This window comes from Orbicella franksi, chromosome 2 (assembly GCF_964199315.1).
Source record: "Orbicella franksi chromosome 2, jaOrbFran1.1, whole genome shotgun sequence".
In the NCBI taxonomy this organism is placed as follows: domain Eukaryota; kingdom Metazoa; phylum Cnidaria; class Anthozoa; order Scleractinia; family Merulinidae; genus Orbicella; species Orbicella franksi.
In genome coordinates, this window is record NC_138146.1 from 29179299 (window position 1) to 29196200 (window position 16902).

The 16902-nt window shown below is 38.2% G+C and overlaps 1 protein-coding gene across 1 annotated transcript; it reads right to left on the bottom strand.

Annotated features, from left to right (window-relative positions):
* Window positions 1-14: 14 nt before the first annotated feature.
* On the bottom strand, window positions 15-9296 carry LOC145479144 (uncharacterized). The gene is made up of 6 exons (XM_081457407.1): window positions 8523-9296; window positions 7243-7326; window positions 5217-5236; window positions 4588-4615; window positions 3785-3889; window positions 15-3120 (listed from the first exon to the last, which is right to left on the bottom strand). The coding sequence occupies exons 1-6, from the start codon at window positions 8958-8960 to the stop codon at window positions 3019-3021; spliced, it is 777 nt and encodes a 258-aa protein (XP_081313533.1). The 5' UTR covers window positions 8961-9296; the 3' UTR covers window positions 15-3018.
* Window positions 9297-16902: the final 7606 nt, after the last annotated feature.

Genomic DNA, 16902 nt, shown 5'->3' on the forward strand with positions numbered 1-16902 from the left:
AGCAAGAGGTCGAGTTTCCTTTGTTTAATCACTGAAATTGTATTTACTAACATAATACAAAAATATAACATTAGAGGAACACGTTAAAGTCTTTGACGAGCTAACGTGATCAAGACCTCACAGCTTATGAGCCAAAGTTCCACCAGTTCAGTCCATAACAAAGGTGAGGAATAGAAGCGATCGAACCATGTTAGGTTTTCTACGACATTCTGTCCTCTACATCGAGAAGATTTAGGTATACCTTTTTCCTGTTTTCGAGAATTAATTGTAGTCTAAACTGTCATGAGGTTTTTCTCCGTACCTCTTTTTTTAGTTTTTTTTTTTTTTCAACTTCCCATAAAACTTGCTCATGCTGCCAAAGTTTTGATCACTTTCCTCAAAGTCAAGACTGTCAACTTAAACTTTACAGTGACTTGTTCTATAACGATTAGCAAGATACTTCCAAGAATCCTTTGCAGCCCTTACTATAGCCGTCATTTACAATCGACTCCAAATGACGTCTGCATGTAAAGGAGACTGGTGCATAGAAGCAGGGAAATATTTTCCTTTTGGAAATTTCTTTATACTAAGTAAGTAACAGACTTTTTTTTTACAAGGCAATTACGCACAAACAGTACTAAATAATGCCAGCATTTTCTCTTTCTTTTCTAACAAGCCATTCAACGTGTAAATTCAAAACTCTTCATGCATTCTTGGATCGAATTCGAAAAAAAAATCCTACGAAATTTAAAAACGTCTCTTTCTACAGAGTTAAACTGCCAACATTTTTCGACAGCCGGCAACATTGTTAGTATCAATGGTCATAATTTGTGTATCACTTACCTAGGAATACACTAAAAGAACAGACAAGAAACAGACCACATGTACACACAACTGACAGCCAACTTGGCAACAGATATTACAAACAACTTGCAACCAATAAAACTATTTTAAGTACCAAAATAGTTTTTCAAAAATAAAGAAGTGACCCCGTGCTTTTCGTGGAAAAACATTCTCTGCAAGTAAATACTTATAACAAATGAAGCCGTCTTCTTTTTTACACAGCCAACTTTGTTTCAATTCTCACCAGTGAAACAAATGTTATTTTCAACCTTTCGCATAAAGTAAAGGTAGTCTACAAATATTTCAAATAAAATCCTTCAATCTAAAGGAATGACACTTCTCATACCATTTTTTTGTACTAACCAATGCATTTTTCTTTCTTTTTTACTGAAAAATTACTTAAAAAATATCACCGGAGGAAGTTTTGTCTATTACTTTTGATTGGATGTTTCATAACCAAGATTTGACCAGTTTTGACTCAAAATTTCATACATGACACTATAGTGACTGTTCATCATAATTCCAAATAAACCAATCATAAACTTGAACCTAAGAAGAGCCCCCGCCAGCAACATGAAGATTTTTGACTCGAATATCAGATGTATCTGTCATGGTAGATGTGATGAGAATGCCACGGAAAAAAACCTGCTTTTGCAAAGTTTAAAAAAATTAACGTAGCTCTAATGCTATTCAAGACTGCGATCAACAAATTTTTACAAATTAAAGAGGTAAGTCTATAAAATGTATTTTACCACATGTTGTCACCTGAAGAATGAGGTGATCTGGAAATAAAATTGCTCAACAACCTTTCGTGTCAATATTTACAAGTGCAGTGGAAAAACTTGAAAAAATACGGCAGTGGGTAGGGGAAAAAATTGACACCACTGACATCCATCTCTCTTTCCAAAAATAATAAATAAAAATACATATATCTTATTAACCAAATGCAAGAGAGAAAATCTTGGCCATAGGCATCGCAGTATACATGTAAATGGAGTAAGGCAAGTCCCACACCAAAAACACAAAAGGCCGATATTCTTCCAGTATGACCACAGAAAGCTTGATTAATAAGAGACTTATTACACAACTTTTTAGATAAGAAACAGATATAAAAACGTTACCAACACTAAGAAAATGTTGGACCTGCAACAGAGAATCTGATCACCTGCTTTCAGTTATTGGCCCTCCCAGCTGTCTTAGGGGTCGTGTAATCAAAAACGAAACACCACAAGTATTAGCCTGAGTTGCACACAGCTCTTCATATGCACTCATAGGTACATGTACATGTAGTCCTATTCCCTACGAGACAGTTGTTTGAAATTCAAGCTGAGAAATTCCATATTGATGTAGAATCACAGAGATCAATAAAGCTGACTGACTAGAAACTGATCAGACAAGACAAATTTAAATAAATTACGAGCAAGTAAACTATGAAAGACTTGGTTATGAACGGCTTGAAGTTAACAACAGAAGCAGGTTTGTGAAGCTGATGTTCTGAGCATTAGGACTTGGTCAGACCAATTTGGAACCTTAGATTCACAAACTCACTATGGAAGTTAATTTGCCCTTATCGACTTCAAGATGATGAAATAGCTAAATCTTTCACTCGCCTACTGATGCAGCCCAACAGCTTCTTTAGATCCTGCTAACTTTGTTCAATACTAAGAATGAACCAAAAGAACTTCCCCTCTGGAAGAAAAATTGCCCCATCCAATGCTTATGAACCTTTTTCCAAGTTTATTCACTGCATTAACATGGCATGCTCACACTATCTACCAAGAAAAACAAAACTATTCACTCAAATGGTGCATCAAAATTTCAAGTCTCAAAGACTACTGAAACCAAGGCCACATCTATCCTCTCCTTATAACTCTTCTCTTCCACCTTCTGTCATTACATAAAGTTCACTGAGCCAAACTAAAGCTTATTATATACTTCATAAAAACAGACTATAACTTTTAAAGCTATACAAACCACAGAACACTATCCATCAAACAAACTTGTGAAGCTTTCTGCAGTAAGCAAGCGCCACATAGGGCCATCAAACAGTGGCAATATCCTTTATTCCAAGCAGAGTCCAATCCTTCCATGTGGCAAATGTGTCCTGGCTGAATGGCTGCTGTCCATTTGACTAAATCAGTTAACAAAAGTAGTTATACCGCAGCCAAATAAATGAAGAGTACTGTGCACAGAAGTCTACTTGGACGGTTTGATTGACGATAATTGACTTATAACCCGTAATAAAGAGCTGTTTTCATCCTTCAGTTTCTGGTTATCCCCACGTAGTTGTTCCACCTCCTAATGATGAAAATATAGAAAATAAAAATAAATTAATTTAATTTAATTATCACTAAACAAATATTACTGACCTCCAAACTTTTCCAATACTGTGGTGTGACAAAACAGAATCCCTTGTCACATATTCACTACTAGTGGCATGTCTGCAACATGTGTCTGTGCAGTGAATTAAATTTCAGCAATACAGTATATCAAAAGATGTCCATTCTTGCACTGACCTTAGCAGTGCCAAGAATAAGACATTTATCTCCTTCTAGCCTCTCACACATTTCTTTTATTTCTCAAAATTAATTTGGTGTCACTGTTCAGTTGGTGGGAGGTGCAGTGGCCTAACTGATAGCGTGCTGGACTCTAGACTCGGTGCTTTAAGGTCATTCACTTAGTTAACTAATGTTCATTCCCAGATTTGTTCATCATAATGTGAAGGTTTGTCATGTTAGGTTGCACTGTACATAGCTCCAACATCTCTGAATCAACTATATCATTTCCTGCTCTTTAAATGTCAGCTTGACAACGTAATGATATTTCAGTTATGGAGGAGGCCATGTTTACTGTTGAGAATAACTTGGTTAATAATAGCCCATCTGTAGATCTATGTGTAAAACCATGCAGTTGCAGTCCCATTCAACATACCAAAACAAAAATATCAATACATATACCTCACCTTGTTTACTTTATCAAGTGCACTTTTATAATCTTCTATCTGATTTTCATAATCATCTATCTTTTCAAGCAGCTGCTGCACTTGAATGGTCTCACTATCTTTTTGCTGCAAGGTTAAGACATAACAGATTGATAAATAAATGTAGGCCTCTTCCATATTTATAGTGAAGATCTAACTCAGGTCTTAAACCTAGAACAATAAATCAACAGAAATCGCATTGGGGTCGAGAGATGATTAATTTTTGTTTCATTCCAAAAACTTAGAGCCATGAATGAACTATAACATATTGAAAAGGCCGTTTGGGGTGAGATTATCCAATATAGCCTAAAATTAGGGTTAAAGCCGCAGTTTTGAAACCACAAATCTGTGAAAAAAAAAATGCAAGGCTTTGCTTGTAAAATATTCATTGTACAGGTGAACTGTGTTTCAAGTGAAACAAGCCATTGATGATAAAAATTATGCATTTTAAGCCATTACTTTTGGATCAAAAATAAAGATAAAATTGCAGACTACTGATCTAAACTCTTAGCAGGGAGGAAGAAGGGTCCACTATTACCAATTAATAACCAAAGGTTACAGGATGTTCAACAGCTATGTGAACTATTTACACATAACACTCAACGATGACAGTGGCCCAAACTGATGAGGACACGTCCACTGTCTGCCACCCTACTGATCACCTGAGCTGTTTCCATGCCAACCAGGCAACAAGAACAGTTGTGTATAACAACCAATTCACGAATGTCACCTTTGACACCACAGTAACTAAATTTATTACTAACCAGACAGAAGAGTGTACTTACAACTTTTTGTTCTATTCTTTTGTTTGAGCTAGGAAACAAATAGTATCAGGTTGTTAGTTACTAATCAAGAGGCATATGGTTCAACCTTTCAGTACTGTGGCCAGATGAAATTCCTGACTTGATTTCCAGCAGTCTAGAGTTAATTTTCTAACTTTGAGCTGGTCTGATACATGTACCAGTGCTGTGCAGCTTGAGATTGTATCACATTTGTAGCCAATTGAAGGAGAATTGAGATTCACCAGTAAAACAATCTATATTAATTTTACAGTATCATGATTTGCAGGCCTATAACATGTATGTATGACCAATTTCAAGCACAAGTTCAAGTAGCGGTACCTTAAAGGCACAACAAAATGCCCATTTTCATCATTTTTTGTTGACCCTGTGTAAATTTCTCATGTTCAAAAATGCACACTTCACAGAGAAAATGTCTTGAAAAATTGCTGTCAAAACACTCAGGCTGCTCAAACATTGAAAAATACTTGAGTTATGCAAGCTACTGAATAATGTAACTCGAGTGCAAGATGTTACATGTATCTGGGTCAGGGGAAATGTACTGGGCTAGTCGAAGCATATCATAAACAGTGAAGAAATGCAACTTAAAAACAAACAAATTACACTGAACTTACCCTTTACTTTTGGGGGAATCCTAGAACAAAGAAAAGATGCACAAATATTTTAGTGGAATAGACTAATAAAGAATACATTACCTGCAAAGTCAATCCCTAAAACATTTGGAAACCGAACCCAGTTTCACGCAATCCTTGGACTGAATTTGATTTACAGTGTACAAATAGTTTGGTAATCAAAGGTAAACAAATGCAGAAATTCAATACAAACATGGGTTAACTCAATCATGTTTGACTCACTCCATTGTGAAACACAAATTCAAGCCAAGAATCAAATGGATTGATTGAAATTTGGTTCTACTATTTATGGCTATGCTGAGTAATAGTGAACATTTCTTTGACATGAAAAACATTAAAAGCAAGCTTGGAAGATAATGACATTTAACAACAGTTAGCAATACTAATTTTCAACAATGAGTACTGTTACACTGTGGCCCAAAACTGTTACATGCAAAACCTTTGATCTTGATGAATGTACTTCAGCACCATTTGTCTATAATAATGTACTTGTATCACAGAGACAATAATTTCAGCAACAGGCACACTGCTATGACAGACCACAATTATCTCCTTTTCACCTTGCATGCATGACCTGGGATCACCCAAATTCAAAGAAACATCTAGACTAGGGTCAGATTCCAAAAGGAGAGAAGAGCCACTTGAGTTGCTTTTCAGTGGTAAAATAAAACTCAAAGATTTTTGATACGAAGTGCACATCTTTCTGTTCTACATTCTGGAGAATGACATTTCTTATGCTAGAATATTATTTTACACCATAAAATACAGTTTACTTTACACTAAGAAGGTACATTTTTAAAATATGTACTCTAACGTGACTGTTCTTGAAGCTGTTTACAACTTGAACTATGGACAAACACTTTTAACATGATGATTATGGTTTCCCAAATTAGGAAATCTAACTGATCTTCTTTATGAAAAAAAAAATGTGATCAATCTGTTATAGTTTCTGCAATGCTCGAGCTGAGTTGTAACTGGTAAGGTACTAAGGTCTACTGAATGTTTAAGAAGCAGACAGACAATCAAAATGTACAACAGAAACTTTAGAAGCTTTAAAAAGTCCAAAACTGGTACAATATATAAATAAACACAGTAAACCAGAAAATTGTTCTTCCAATACATGGACCATGAAAAGACAGCCAAAGGCATTGTGCATGTTTGCACACAGATGATAAATAACAAATCCAAAACAACACTTTCCAATAGGTAACACCAATTCAAATAACAACAAACTGCTGGCAAAGAAAAGCTTGTCGTTACCATTTTGTACAAAGGGACTGCTGTTGCCACAAAACAAATCCACTTCTTTGGCTTAAGACAAGCAAAAGCCAACCAAACCAGGGTAAAAATGATACAGACACGGCTGCAAACAGTTGTGAAATTTGCCCTCTTGACAAAGAACTGTGATGGCACTCATTAGCAGGAGATATACGATATTTCCCACAGGATATCCATTTAAATTCACATAAGGTACAGTTAAATAACCTTGTTATCTCTCAGTGTCGCTTGGTTACTATCAAGTTTCCAACATATGCATTTCACTCTCACAACAGCCATACTTTGTGTTTAAATAGAATCATTTTACAACAAACATAAGATTTGTGGTAATGATGTTAAAAATCTATTTTAATACCAATATTCTAGCATTTAACAATCTAAACTGTTGTAAAACAAGTCTTTGTTGTCTAAAATAACTTGTCTGATAACCAGCTTCATGACTAAGAGAGAGTTTCAAGGGTTTTAAATACCCAAATTTAGAAACATTAAGAATTTCACTGCAGGCATCTCAAAATTTGATCCCGTATAGTTTACACAGATTTGACAAGGGGATTTAATGTAACATTTCTCGCTTTTCAACCTAACTTTTCTATATAAACAAGGCAAATACGTGGAAAACCAAAAAATACACATGGTTGTACACATCGCCATGTCTGAAAACCTGCATAAAAACAAAAACACATTTTCACCGTCTCTGTGTATAAGTATTTGACTGTACGGAACTACATACCTCCAGCGCTTCATCATCGTTCGCTTGCTCGTTCTGTTGCGTGTTTGCCTTTACTTGCTTCGAAACGGAATCATCGTCCTCGCTCTAAAACCACAAAAAATACGATTCAATAATAAGTTAGCTGCTTACTGAAGCAGTCGTACGCTAAATACGTGAACACGAACCAACAACAGTCTTGAGGTATAAATGAAAGAAGACATGGCTCAGATCAATATAACCTCACTGAGTTAACAATGAGGAAAGAACCGAACTGAATTTTCTGGTTCTTATTTTGTCGTAGTGTGATCGAACTTGAGCTCGCGAAGACAAATCTACGAAACGTCCATCTCAAATCTAGAGTAACAGTACGAAACAAAATCCGTCACATATGTTTACACTCGAAAAACCGAATCTAATACGGCCAGTGAAGTTCATGATACAACAATTAAGCTTAAAAATACTCTGGAACAAGTTCAAACACAATAACCAGGTATTTTTATGGCAATTACATTTCATCTATGGCTGATATCAGCCGAAATAATTTTTGGAAGCACTACACAGTAATTCAACTGTTAAGAATAAATTAAATTAACATCATTTCGCTGTGGAAAATACAAAAGATGGAAATTCACGGGTTTAAGGAGTTTTAAGTTAGCTCCAGTCGTCAATGAATTGAAATTTAAGTCTAAATAGTGTCAATTATTTACAAAACAAAATTATGGTTTATAGAAAGGCTTCAAAGCAACTGGACAAAAATTTACTTTTATCTTCGTCTTGTAACAATAGTAATTACGAGAAAGAACAAGAAATTTGCCACCATTTGTTATATTGTCGTGAACTTATTAATTTCCACTTTTCTTGAAAAAGCACTAGAGCTGGATTGATTTTAATTTATTGTTTAGATTTGCCGATGGTGAATTGCAAATACAATTATACACCTTTTATCGAATTCTCTGTACAAGAATGTAAATTTCCAGTGTCCATGGTAGTGTAAAAAGTAAAACTTCTTGGAAGAGTATATTGTAATTTCAGACAACGCGTAACCAAAAAGAATACAGCCCTCTTGATGGCAAATGATTCAGTGAAGAGCACAAGATCTGTAACTGTAAAACTTCGCCGTGTATTCTGCATAAAAAGACACATCCTACATTGTTCGTGACGCCGAAATCCTATACTGTCAGAACTACTCGACAAATAACTCAAACAGATCGGATAGGGTGTTCTTTTAAACGACAAAATACCGAAATAGGAACACGGTGATCAACAGGCGACAAGTAAAAAACATCATCGAGATTACTCACATCTCCTTCTGCACCGGGCATAATAACAACTCCTGTTGATCTTCGTTTCTCTCTCAAATGTCTCTTGGCCTGTCTCTTATGCGCGCTTTCGCTCTTTCTCTCTTTCTTTAGGGTCTTCTTCGGCGATGTTTCTTCACTAGGAGCTGCTGCCCCTTCTAAAGGCGCCTCGTCATTGGCATTCGCTTCAGGTTCTTCTTTAGGTTTCCGCCTATCTCTTCTGTCTCGTCTCCCAGAGTCTCGATCGGCACTGTTAGCCAGATCATTCGCAACTCCACTGTCGTCCAAACCTGGACTATTGTGTTCCTTAGAAGGCGATGGAGTCCCATCTATCCCATCAGCATAACGATTAACCCTTCGCTCTCGTCGATCATTTCTATCTCGTTTGTATTTAGTCCTATGAGTTGGAGCAGCATAACTTTCATCCGACCCGTCCGCCATTACTATGACAAGGGAAGCCTTGCAAGCGATAGCTCAACTTCCTGCGATGGTAAATTGGCTAAGAAACCGCTTCGAGATGCCAGTTATGTCATTAGTTACTGCAGAAATACCTCAACTCTGGGCTGCAGGCTTTACCGTTTCAGTGCAGCGAGGTTTTGTGGAAGAATTTAGGTTACAATGGGGTGTAAATTCTTGAAAACAACCCAAGCAGGCAGCCAACGTGCATGAATATTACCCAGAATTTTGTGATTTAGACAACAGACATGCGCAGAGCGATCGCAGCCAAATTCCACCCGTTGGCTGTGATTGGCTGATTTTGAAGACAATATAACCTCACCAACTGACACACCAAACATGTAATTGGACACTGAATTGAAATAAAATCCAACCAATAAACACATTTAAATCGGTATATACGTCAATCACACTGCATATTCTACGAGATGCTCGAAATATTTTGCCTTTCTGGCTGTGGCGTGACTTCAGCGAAGTAAAATAAGCCGATAAGGGCGAATCAAAAACCTTCAGTCGCTTCCAACGAGGTCTTCATGGTTTGTGATTTCATCGGAATTCAACCAAGCGTGTCGGAGTGAACCCGGATGGCAGTAATTGAATTTCATCCTCTTTGTTTACTTAGAATATAAAATTTTACTGACATTGTCTTGATAGCATTGTTGTTTGAATCTTACCATTTACACTTGAAGAAATCGACTTCCAAGCTCGGAAACGTTAATAAGCCGATATACAGGGCTCTCTTGCAGTAACCCTGTTGACAAAGCCACGTCTGTTCGCGGGGCGTAAGGGTAAGTGATCAGATTAAAAGGCCTTGCATGTAACGAAGGGTGGGAAAAAGGCAAAGAATGCACAAAAGACAGACAACACACAAATAGACGTTCAATTGTAGACAATTACCGCAGTCTCAAGCGTAGAATGAAAAGTTTTTCCCATTATAAAATCGTTAGATTTGCTGACAGGTCATTTCTCAGATTGACGGGGTCGAAGAAGGTGATGCTACGTACTCAGTGAAAAAGAAAATAGAAGCATGTGTCACAATATTAGAGAATTTGCAACTTTTTCACTGTAAGCGAGCCGAAATCATAAATTTCCCTCTGCCGATTGATTACAAGAGACTGCCCTGAGTCAAAATGATTTTTTATGCAGCGTCCTCGAGTTTTTGCAATTTTTTTCGAACGGTTGACATAATTTTTAAATTATAATACATGTACAGAAAAAAAAAAAGCCCAAGTATATAAAGTTATGTTTGTCTTCTTTACGGCTTTGCTCAGTAAAAGACCAGGAGCCAAAGATTGATTTGAACGTGAACATGGATCATAACGATTGAAAATGAACTGCAAAAAATGATTGAAAATGAACTGCTAAAATCACTTTCACTGGTGCTGGATGGCATCTAATTGTTAGCTGAAAGCAGTAATTGAATAAATACTTATCCCTTTGTCTGGTCTTGGCCCAGTTTCACGCTCTTTCAAAGGAGTATGCTGAGAATCAAAATATATCAGCAGTTTGTGTCCGCGAAAAAGAGTTCTCGTTTTGTTGAATTGGGCCAAAAAAACTCACTTTCCAAATAAATATTTTCTCGAAGTTTTAGTTTCAGCTATATAAGGGATGAAGACTCTTTTCTTAATCCTGTCTTTCCTTCGATACCGTAATGACGAATTTTCAGCATCGATCGATGGCATATATAAGATAACATAACATAACATAACATTTATTATTTGTATTGCGCCTTTTCTATAAAATATTCAAAAGCGCATCACAACAGTAATTAATAACTAAAATTTTACAAATTTTCCTATCAAAATCACAAAAAATATTTACATTAAATGGGTAAAAGATAATTACAAATAAAGATATAGATATGCTAACATAACTGAAATGATTCCTTAGATAAGACCGGATTACATTCAAACAGATTATGGTATATTCCAAAGCAATGTTAATAATAGAGAGATGCCATATATCTCCCTATCATCCGTAAAAGTATGTTCGTGGTACTTCAAAGTATCAGAATATTAATGTACAAGAAACGTCACGTCACCGCCAAAAAGTCACTTAGAAAACGTAGATCGCCTCAGTTTAGGCCAAGGACAACCTCATATAACATGGACTGGGAAATACGATTCATTCAGTGTGAACAATTTGCAAAAATACTGATCTGCGCGCTGAATGAAAGTAAAACAGTAGCCAAATACAATCAACCAACCAGTATCACTATACTTGGCGTTCACACCTAAGCCGGAAACATGCAAAGTGCGTTCGTTCTAGATATAGTAAATATATAGTCCATAGATCATAATCACGCCAGAAAAAGAAAAAAAATATATGTTTGTAGATATTAATTTGGCACGAACACAGAGGCAACCGTTGAGTAATTGTGGCAATTGTTTCCCATTGCAAAGCCGCACTGCATGGTTACCTTTTGAGAGTAGTACTGGAGATACACCAACAAAGTGACTATTCAGTGGAACACAGAGCTACTTTACCACCTATGCCGTACATATCCACTCCGGCCGAACCAGTAGTATCACACGAAACCAGTGAAGTAAACAATACTAAAAGTAGCCTCTTCCAGGCGTTTAGTTAGTTGGGGCTTAGCGCCATAAAATGGCGCACGAATGAATAGGGCACAAGCGTGGCGCGGAAAGGTGCACCAACTCCGCCCTTATTTTGCATGCGCTGCGCTCAGCGACTAACTAAGTGCCTGATGGAGGCTATGCTACAGGCAAAGGTATAACAAAACCGACTTGTTCTCAACTGTTCTGAACTGAGGTGGTAATTGTCTGTTCCTGGACGCACAAGTGGCGGGGATGCTGCTGCCCTTTCCTACCTCAGGAATTTTTATAAGGGATTTATCTCTTTCAGGACCTGTTTTGCGTTCTGGCCAAGTGGTTCATAGATGCAGATGGAGCTGATCAAGGTTTCTGTAGCACTGAGCGGCTAGGAGTACTTTTACCCCAAGTTCATTACGAAGTCTTCTTTGATGTGTTTGGAATGTAATTTGTTAATTACGTTTAACTATTTCTCCAAACAATATAAGTATGAAAACGTTCAGACGTAGGCGTTATGTCTGTGTCAGCTATAATTCGCATTTAATTAGTTATGGCGTCTTCGCAGATCAGTGGCCGGTGGTTGTTGTAGCCGTTGTGCTTGGCAATCAGACGTGTTACTCTGACAGCAGGCAGTAGGTACCAACGACTTGACACGGAAACCTCCATTACAAAAGTGCGGGGTTAGCCTTAGTTAGCTTGGTGACCCACACAGTACAAGCAGTACACCGTTACTAGCTTAGGTTCAAAAGCATTATGTTCTTCCACCCGTATCAGACCAAAACCATTTCTTTCAGGAGACCAACTTTAATGAGCGGAGCAACAGAATTACGGAGGTGTCCATAGCGACCAACCATCGTTCAGTTTATAGCCCTACAAAGGAGGGGTTGGCGGGCGAGGTGGGGATCCTCCATGTTGTCGGTCCAAATTCTAAAATGTCCCATGAAACTGCTTTATCACTCCCGCTAGGCCCGGCGCTGTTGGAAATATATTGGAATGTCGCTCTGCTCTTGCCGATTTCATGTACTGCTTCTACTTTTTGGAAAACGGAAGAGTATTAGATTCATGCAATGGAATTGTATTCTGGAAGTTATAGGCCGATGACGTCATACGTTGTTAATGGAAAACACATTTAGTTTATTTGTCAAGTTCAGTAGCTGAGGAGATAAGACATACGTACCCAATGTTTCTTTTAATTTCACTTTACTTTCAAGTTTTCATATTACATTAGGAAGATTTTATTTAGCACGCCATTGAATATATGGCATCCTCGTCTCGGAGAGGCGATGGTCAGCGCGTCACTGTCGACAGGCTCTTAAGTGACTCAAAAGCCCGATTCTTGAGTGGCGGTCTTTGTTGCAGCTGGTACAGATGTAGTTGGTGGCCTCACGAACTGATACTTGTCGTTCCTTTCTCGCCGTCCGCTTAATTGTCGCCTCGGCCCTGGCCTTCGTCTCGGCCATGAATGCCCCCTCCTTCACACCGTGACGCCAGGCGGCGCGGTCTTGCGCGAGGACCTCCCAGGTATTGGGATTGAATAACATCTAAAAATCAGCGTTAAATAGCCAAATTTAAACAAACCAAACAAATGAATCAGTGTCTAAAGAAAAGCATGTAGTCGGTTGGTAACTATTTCAAGTAACTAAAATAACTGTAGGGAGATCTATTTTACTTCAAAGGCACTCATTACTAGTCACGTTCCGGATCCTAACTGACCCAAATGTTGGGGCTTGGATGATACTTTAGAAAACTACGATCGCGACGCCAACGAAAATGTCACCAAACAAAAGGTTTAAGGACATTGCTCTGCACGTGTGTTTTAAATCTTGGAACATTTCCGACCCGTCATCTGCAAAACAACAACGTGAAATGACCAAGTTCTACGTATTTTGGAGGACGTGAACCACAATGGCTAATCTTTCATATTTTCCTTTGGAATTGAACTCTGTCATTTTAAAGGTTGCTCAACCTTCAGCGCCCTTCAATTCAGAGGTGGCCGTCCCTGGAAAGCAAAGTGGTATACCCAAGAGACCTCTCCCCCATTCCCCTTGTAGCACCAGATCGAGGTTAAGGTGAACATTTTTACGCTTCTTTTATTTTCATCTACCCTAACCACAACTTAACATTCATGTTCGTCAAAATACGTGAAAGGTCCATTATACTACATGGCGAGGCTCAATAATCATCCCTGTCGAGAATGGAACCCACTTTCTTTTTATTGTATTAATATAGAGACCCTCTCATTATGTTTTATATGTTTCTTCCAAGAACAAGTCTTTTTGTTCTTTTCTACTCATTTCAGGTCAGAGTATGTCTTAACTAGTATTTGTCGAGCTCCAACGTTTCTCTGCTTACAGCATATGTCTATTTTATTCTTACAGCATGGCACAATCCGATGAAGGCGGACGTCGTTGCGCACAAACGTAAACTATCTCCGGAATCTGAATTTTGATAGAAAAGGCTTTGAATATATATTGAGTATAAATAGACGAGCTTTGGTCAGCTTCGATCAGTCTTCGCTTGTTCAACTTATGACGTCACTAGCCAGGCGCATGCACTAAACGATTACGCATTCGACATCACTAACGGCGCATTTACAACAAACTAATCATAAACACATTTCAAGCTCGTCAGTCGTACGTCGGTTTTAGTACAATAACGTACAATAACTAGTCTGGGGCAACTTGGTTCCCGTGAATTTAAACTTGAACTTGACAATTCCATACATTTCTGTTGGGTTGCACCTGGATGGCTATTTTCGTTTGACCAACCGGAAAATGTCAAGAATGAATGGACTTAATGAAAGGTAACTGTTTCACATAAACATAAAATTCCGGACGTTTCCACTGTAAGTGCATGCAACCTGATCATTCTTTGTTTGTCTCATTGCAAGATTGCCGTGGTCTTCTTTTATTTTTCTCTCTTTTTTTCTCAGGTTGTCAGTGTAGCTTTTCCATGTGTTAATTTTTGCTCCAAAGCTAGCCTGACTATAAAGTGCATGGGTTTTCAGGGGCTAAGAGTAAATGTTGGCACGCGCCACATCTGGTTAATGGGATACGCCAAATCTCCAATGGAATTTCCGTGCTTGAATTTTTGCTTTCTATTTGCCAAACCATAAACTAACCCGTTTCCTTTGGAAATGGTAAACAACCCTAAAATTACCATCTGAAATAAACCACAGGAAAGTGACCTGTTCCATTCCTTTCAAATGTTTAATGCTACCGGCCAGTGCCAGGCATCGCGCAAATTCATATCAATAAGCAGGTACCACGGTTCCAGGCGATGTGACGAAATCTTTAATTTAAATCGTCAATGGAATTTCTATTGTAATCCGGATTTCAGTACGTCTTTAATTTTGCACAACCGGTCGGTTATGTCAGATGCAAACAACTATGGTATAAATTTCAAATCGAGAGAATGTGTAACAATTGAGCAAGCGAACAGCGGTTGGATTGAAACCGAACCAATTTGACATCAACGAGACGTAGTTGACGAAACGAAATTAAAATACTGATTCTGGTTTTAATGAAACTTATCATTGAATAAGATTAGTTGGGTTTTGGAGAGTGAAGGTCACAGAGAGCTAATCAGCCTTACCTTCTCCCTTACCAGTTTCACTGGCAGATCTAGAACCTCGCTATTTCGAACATTGTTATCTCGAACTCCCCGCTATCTCCGACTCGATCATTTTCCCTTGGATATACTTTTTCAGTCACTAGCTTGCTATCGGCTATATTGAACTCCCGACACCTCAACTGTCTTTAGTTTCCTTTTAACTGTCATTACAGGGGCGGATCTAGGGGGAGGGTGCAGGGAGTGCGTACCCCCTCCCCCGAGATGAAGAATTCTTCTTCGTATTCACTTTTAAAATTTGTTTACTTCACAAGTCAGTTACGCTATTCTTTAGTGGTGCACCCCCGCCTGAGTAAAATCCTGGATCCGCCCCTGAATAAGAATCCGACCGCCTGTCAGTCAGTTTTCTGTGCTACTAGGTACCTTCCATGTTTCCGCAATGCAAACTGTAAGGATGCTTAATACTAAAAACAAAAACCGGCCTTTTAGCTCATGGAAGTTTTACTCTGTACTTGGGTCAATGTAGTCGCCCAGTGCACCAGGCTATCCCGAATTTAGAAAGCATGAGGTGACTTGGAGCATTGCTCATTCCGCCAAATAGGATGCTAGTCTGGGCTACCCCCACACACCCCAACATCTGGTCTGGTTCTCCTAATAGTTCGCCCGTGCTGCTATGACTCCTTAGTTAATAAAGAGTAGCACAGTACGACTAGAGTACGAATTTTTCAACGTTTTTTGACCTTTCAGAAACCCTTTGTCATTCCACAAATCCGAAATTTCGCTTTGCTTTGTTAAACTTTGCAATGAAAGTTCACAGTGTCTCGCGAAATTTCGTCCGAAAAATGCCCTTGGGGTCCTTCAAGTCTTCACAATTGGTTTGAAAGCTCGAACATTTCATTTCTCAGGAAAATCTGCTAGCGTTATGGACATGTTTTGAGTGCAATATAGATTGTACAGGAAACAATGCTTTGGTCGAGAAAACAACCCAATGACCCTTGCCAGTGCTCGATTCCGTGTCGCCCAGCACCACTGAGAGGGACGGAACTTGAAGTACCTGTTAGACAGTGCACGTTTTCGCAAAGTCGAAGCAACATCCTCCGCAGATCTCATTTATGTATACCCAAAGTGTTCTTAACTAAATATCCTTACGAAAGACTGAATGTTGATCATCAAAAACCATGTTCGAGTTTTCTTTAAGCTTTTTGTAGCTACAACTTTCATACAGCTTTCAGCTGAGTAGGCATGCGTCATTCGTTAGAGTGACACCTTCGGAAAAGATTCGGAAAAGATTTGCAAAATTTAAAACTTATCTATTGAGGCTGCAATCGTCGTTTGTGTTATTTTTTTTTCAATCGCTGAAGTAATCCAAAGAGATTTAAACGTGAAAACAAAGAAGATTTTAAGACGATGCCCCCAGACAATGAATAAACAGTAAAATCATGATGAGCATAATGAATTTTACAATAGAGAAATTAAGCATGACGTTACGTCAAATGGCAAACGGCAAAAATAAAACTTTTGCCGTCCGTCTTCAGCTGTCTGTACAATAGAGTGAAAATATTTGTATTTGCGGAGAATAGTAGGTGACATTTTTCTATTTTTGTGTGATTTAGTTCAGGATTAGAAGAAAAGGACACAAATTCAGAGGTAATCTTTGCCGTTTGCCGTCTGCCGTAAACGTCATGCTTAAACTCTCAACGAGCGAGAGCGGACATTTTGACAATTTATTACCGTAAAAAACAAATTGAAGTCAGTTTTTTATGCGTCTGTCCTGTAATTGACGATGAACAAACAGCTACGAAATT

Excerpts from the sequence above, each read along its gene's own strand:
- LOC145479144 (XM_081457407.1), bottom strand. The coding sequence starts at position 8,960 with ATGGCGGACGGGTCGGATGAAAGTTATGCTGCTCCAACTCATAGGACT. Across the intron at positions 7,327-8,522 it reads TGCCCGGTGCAGAAGGAGAT|AGCGAGGACGATGATTCCGT; the intron begins GTGAGTAATCTC and ends TTGTGGTTTTAG. Across the intron at positions 5,237-7,242 it reads ACGATGATGAAGCGCTGGAG|GATTCCCCCAAAAGTAAAGG; the intron begins GTATGTAGTTCC and ends TCTTTGTTCTAG.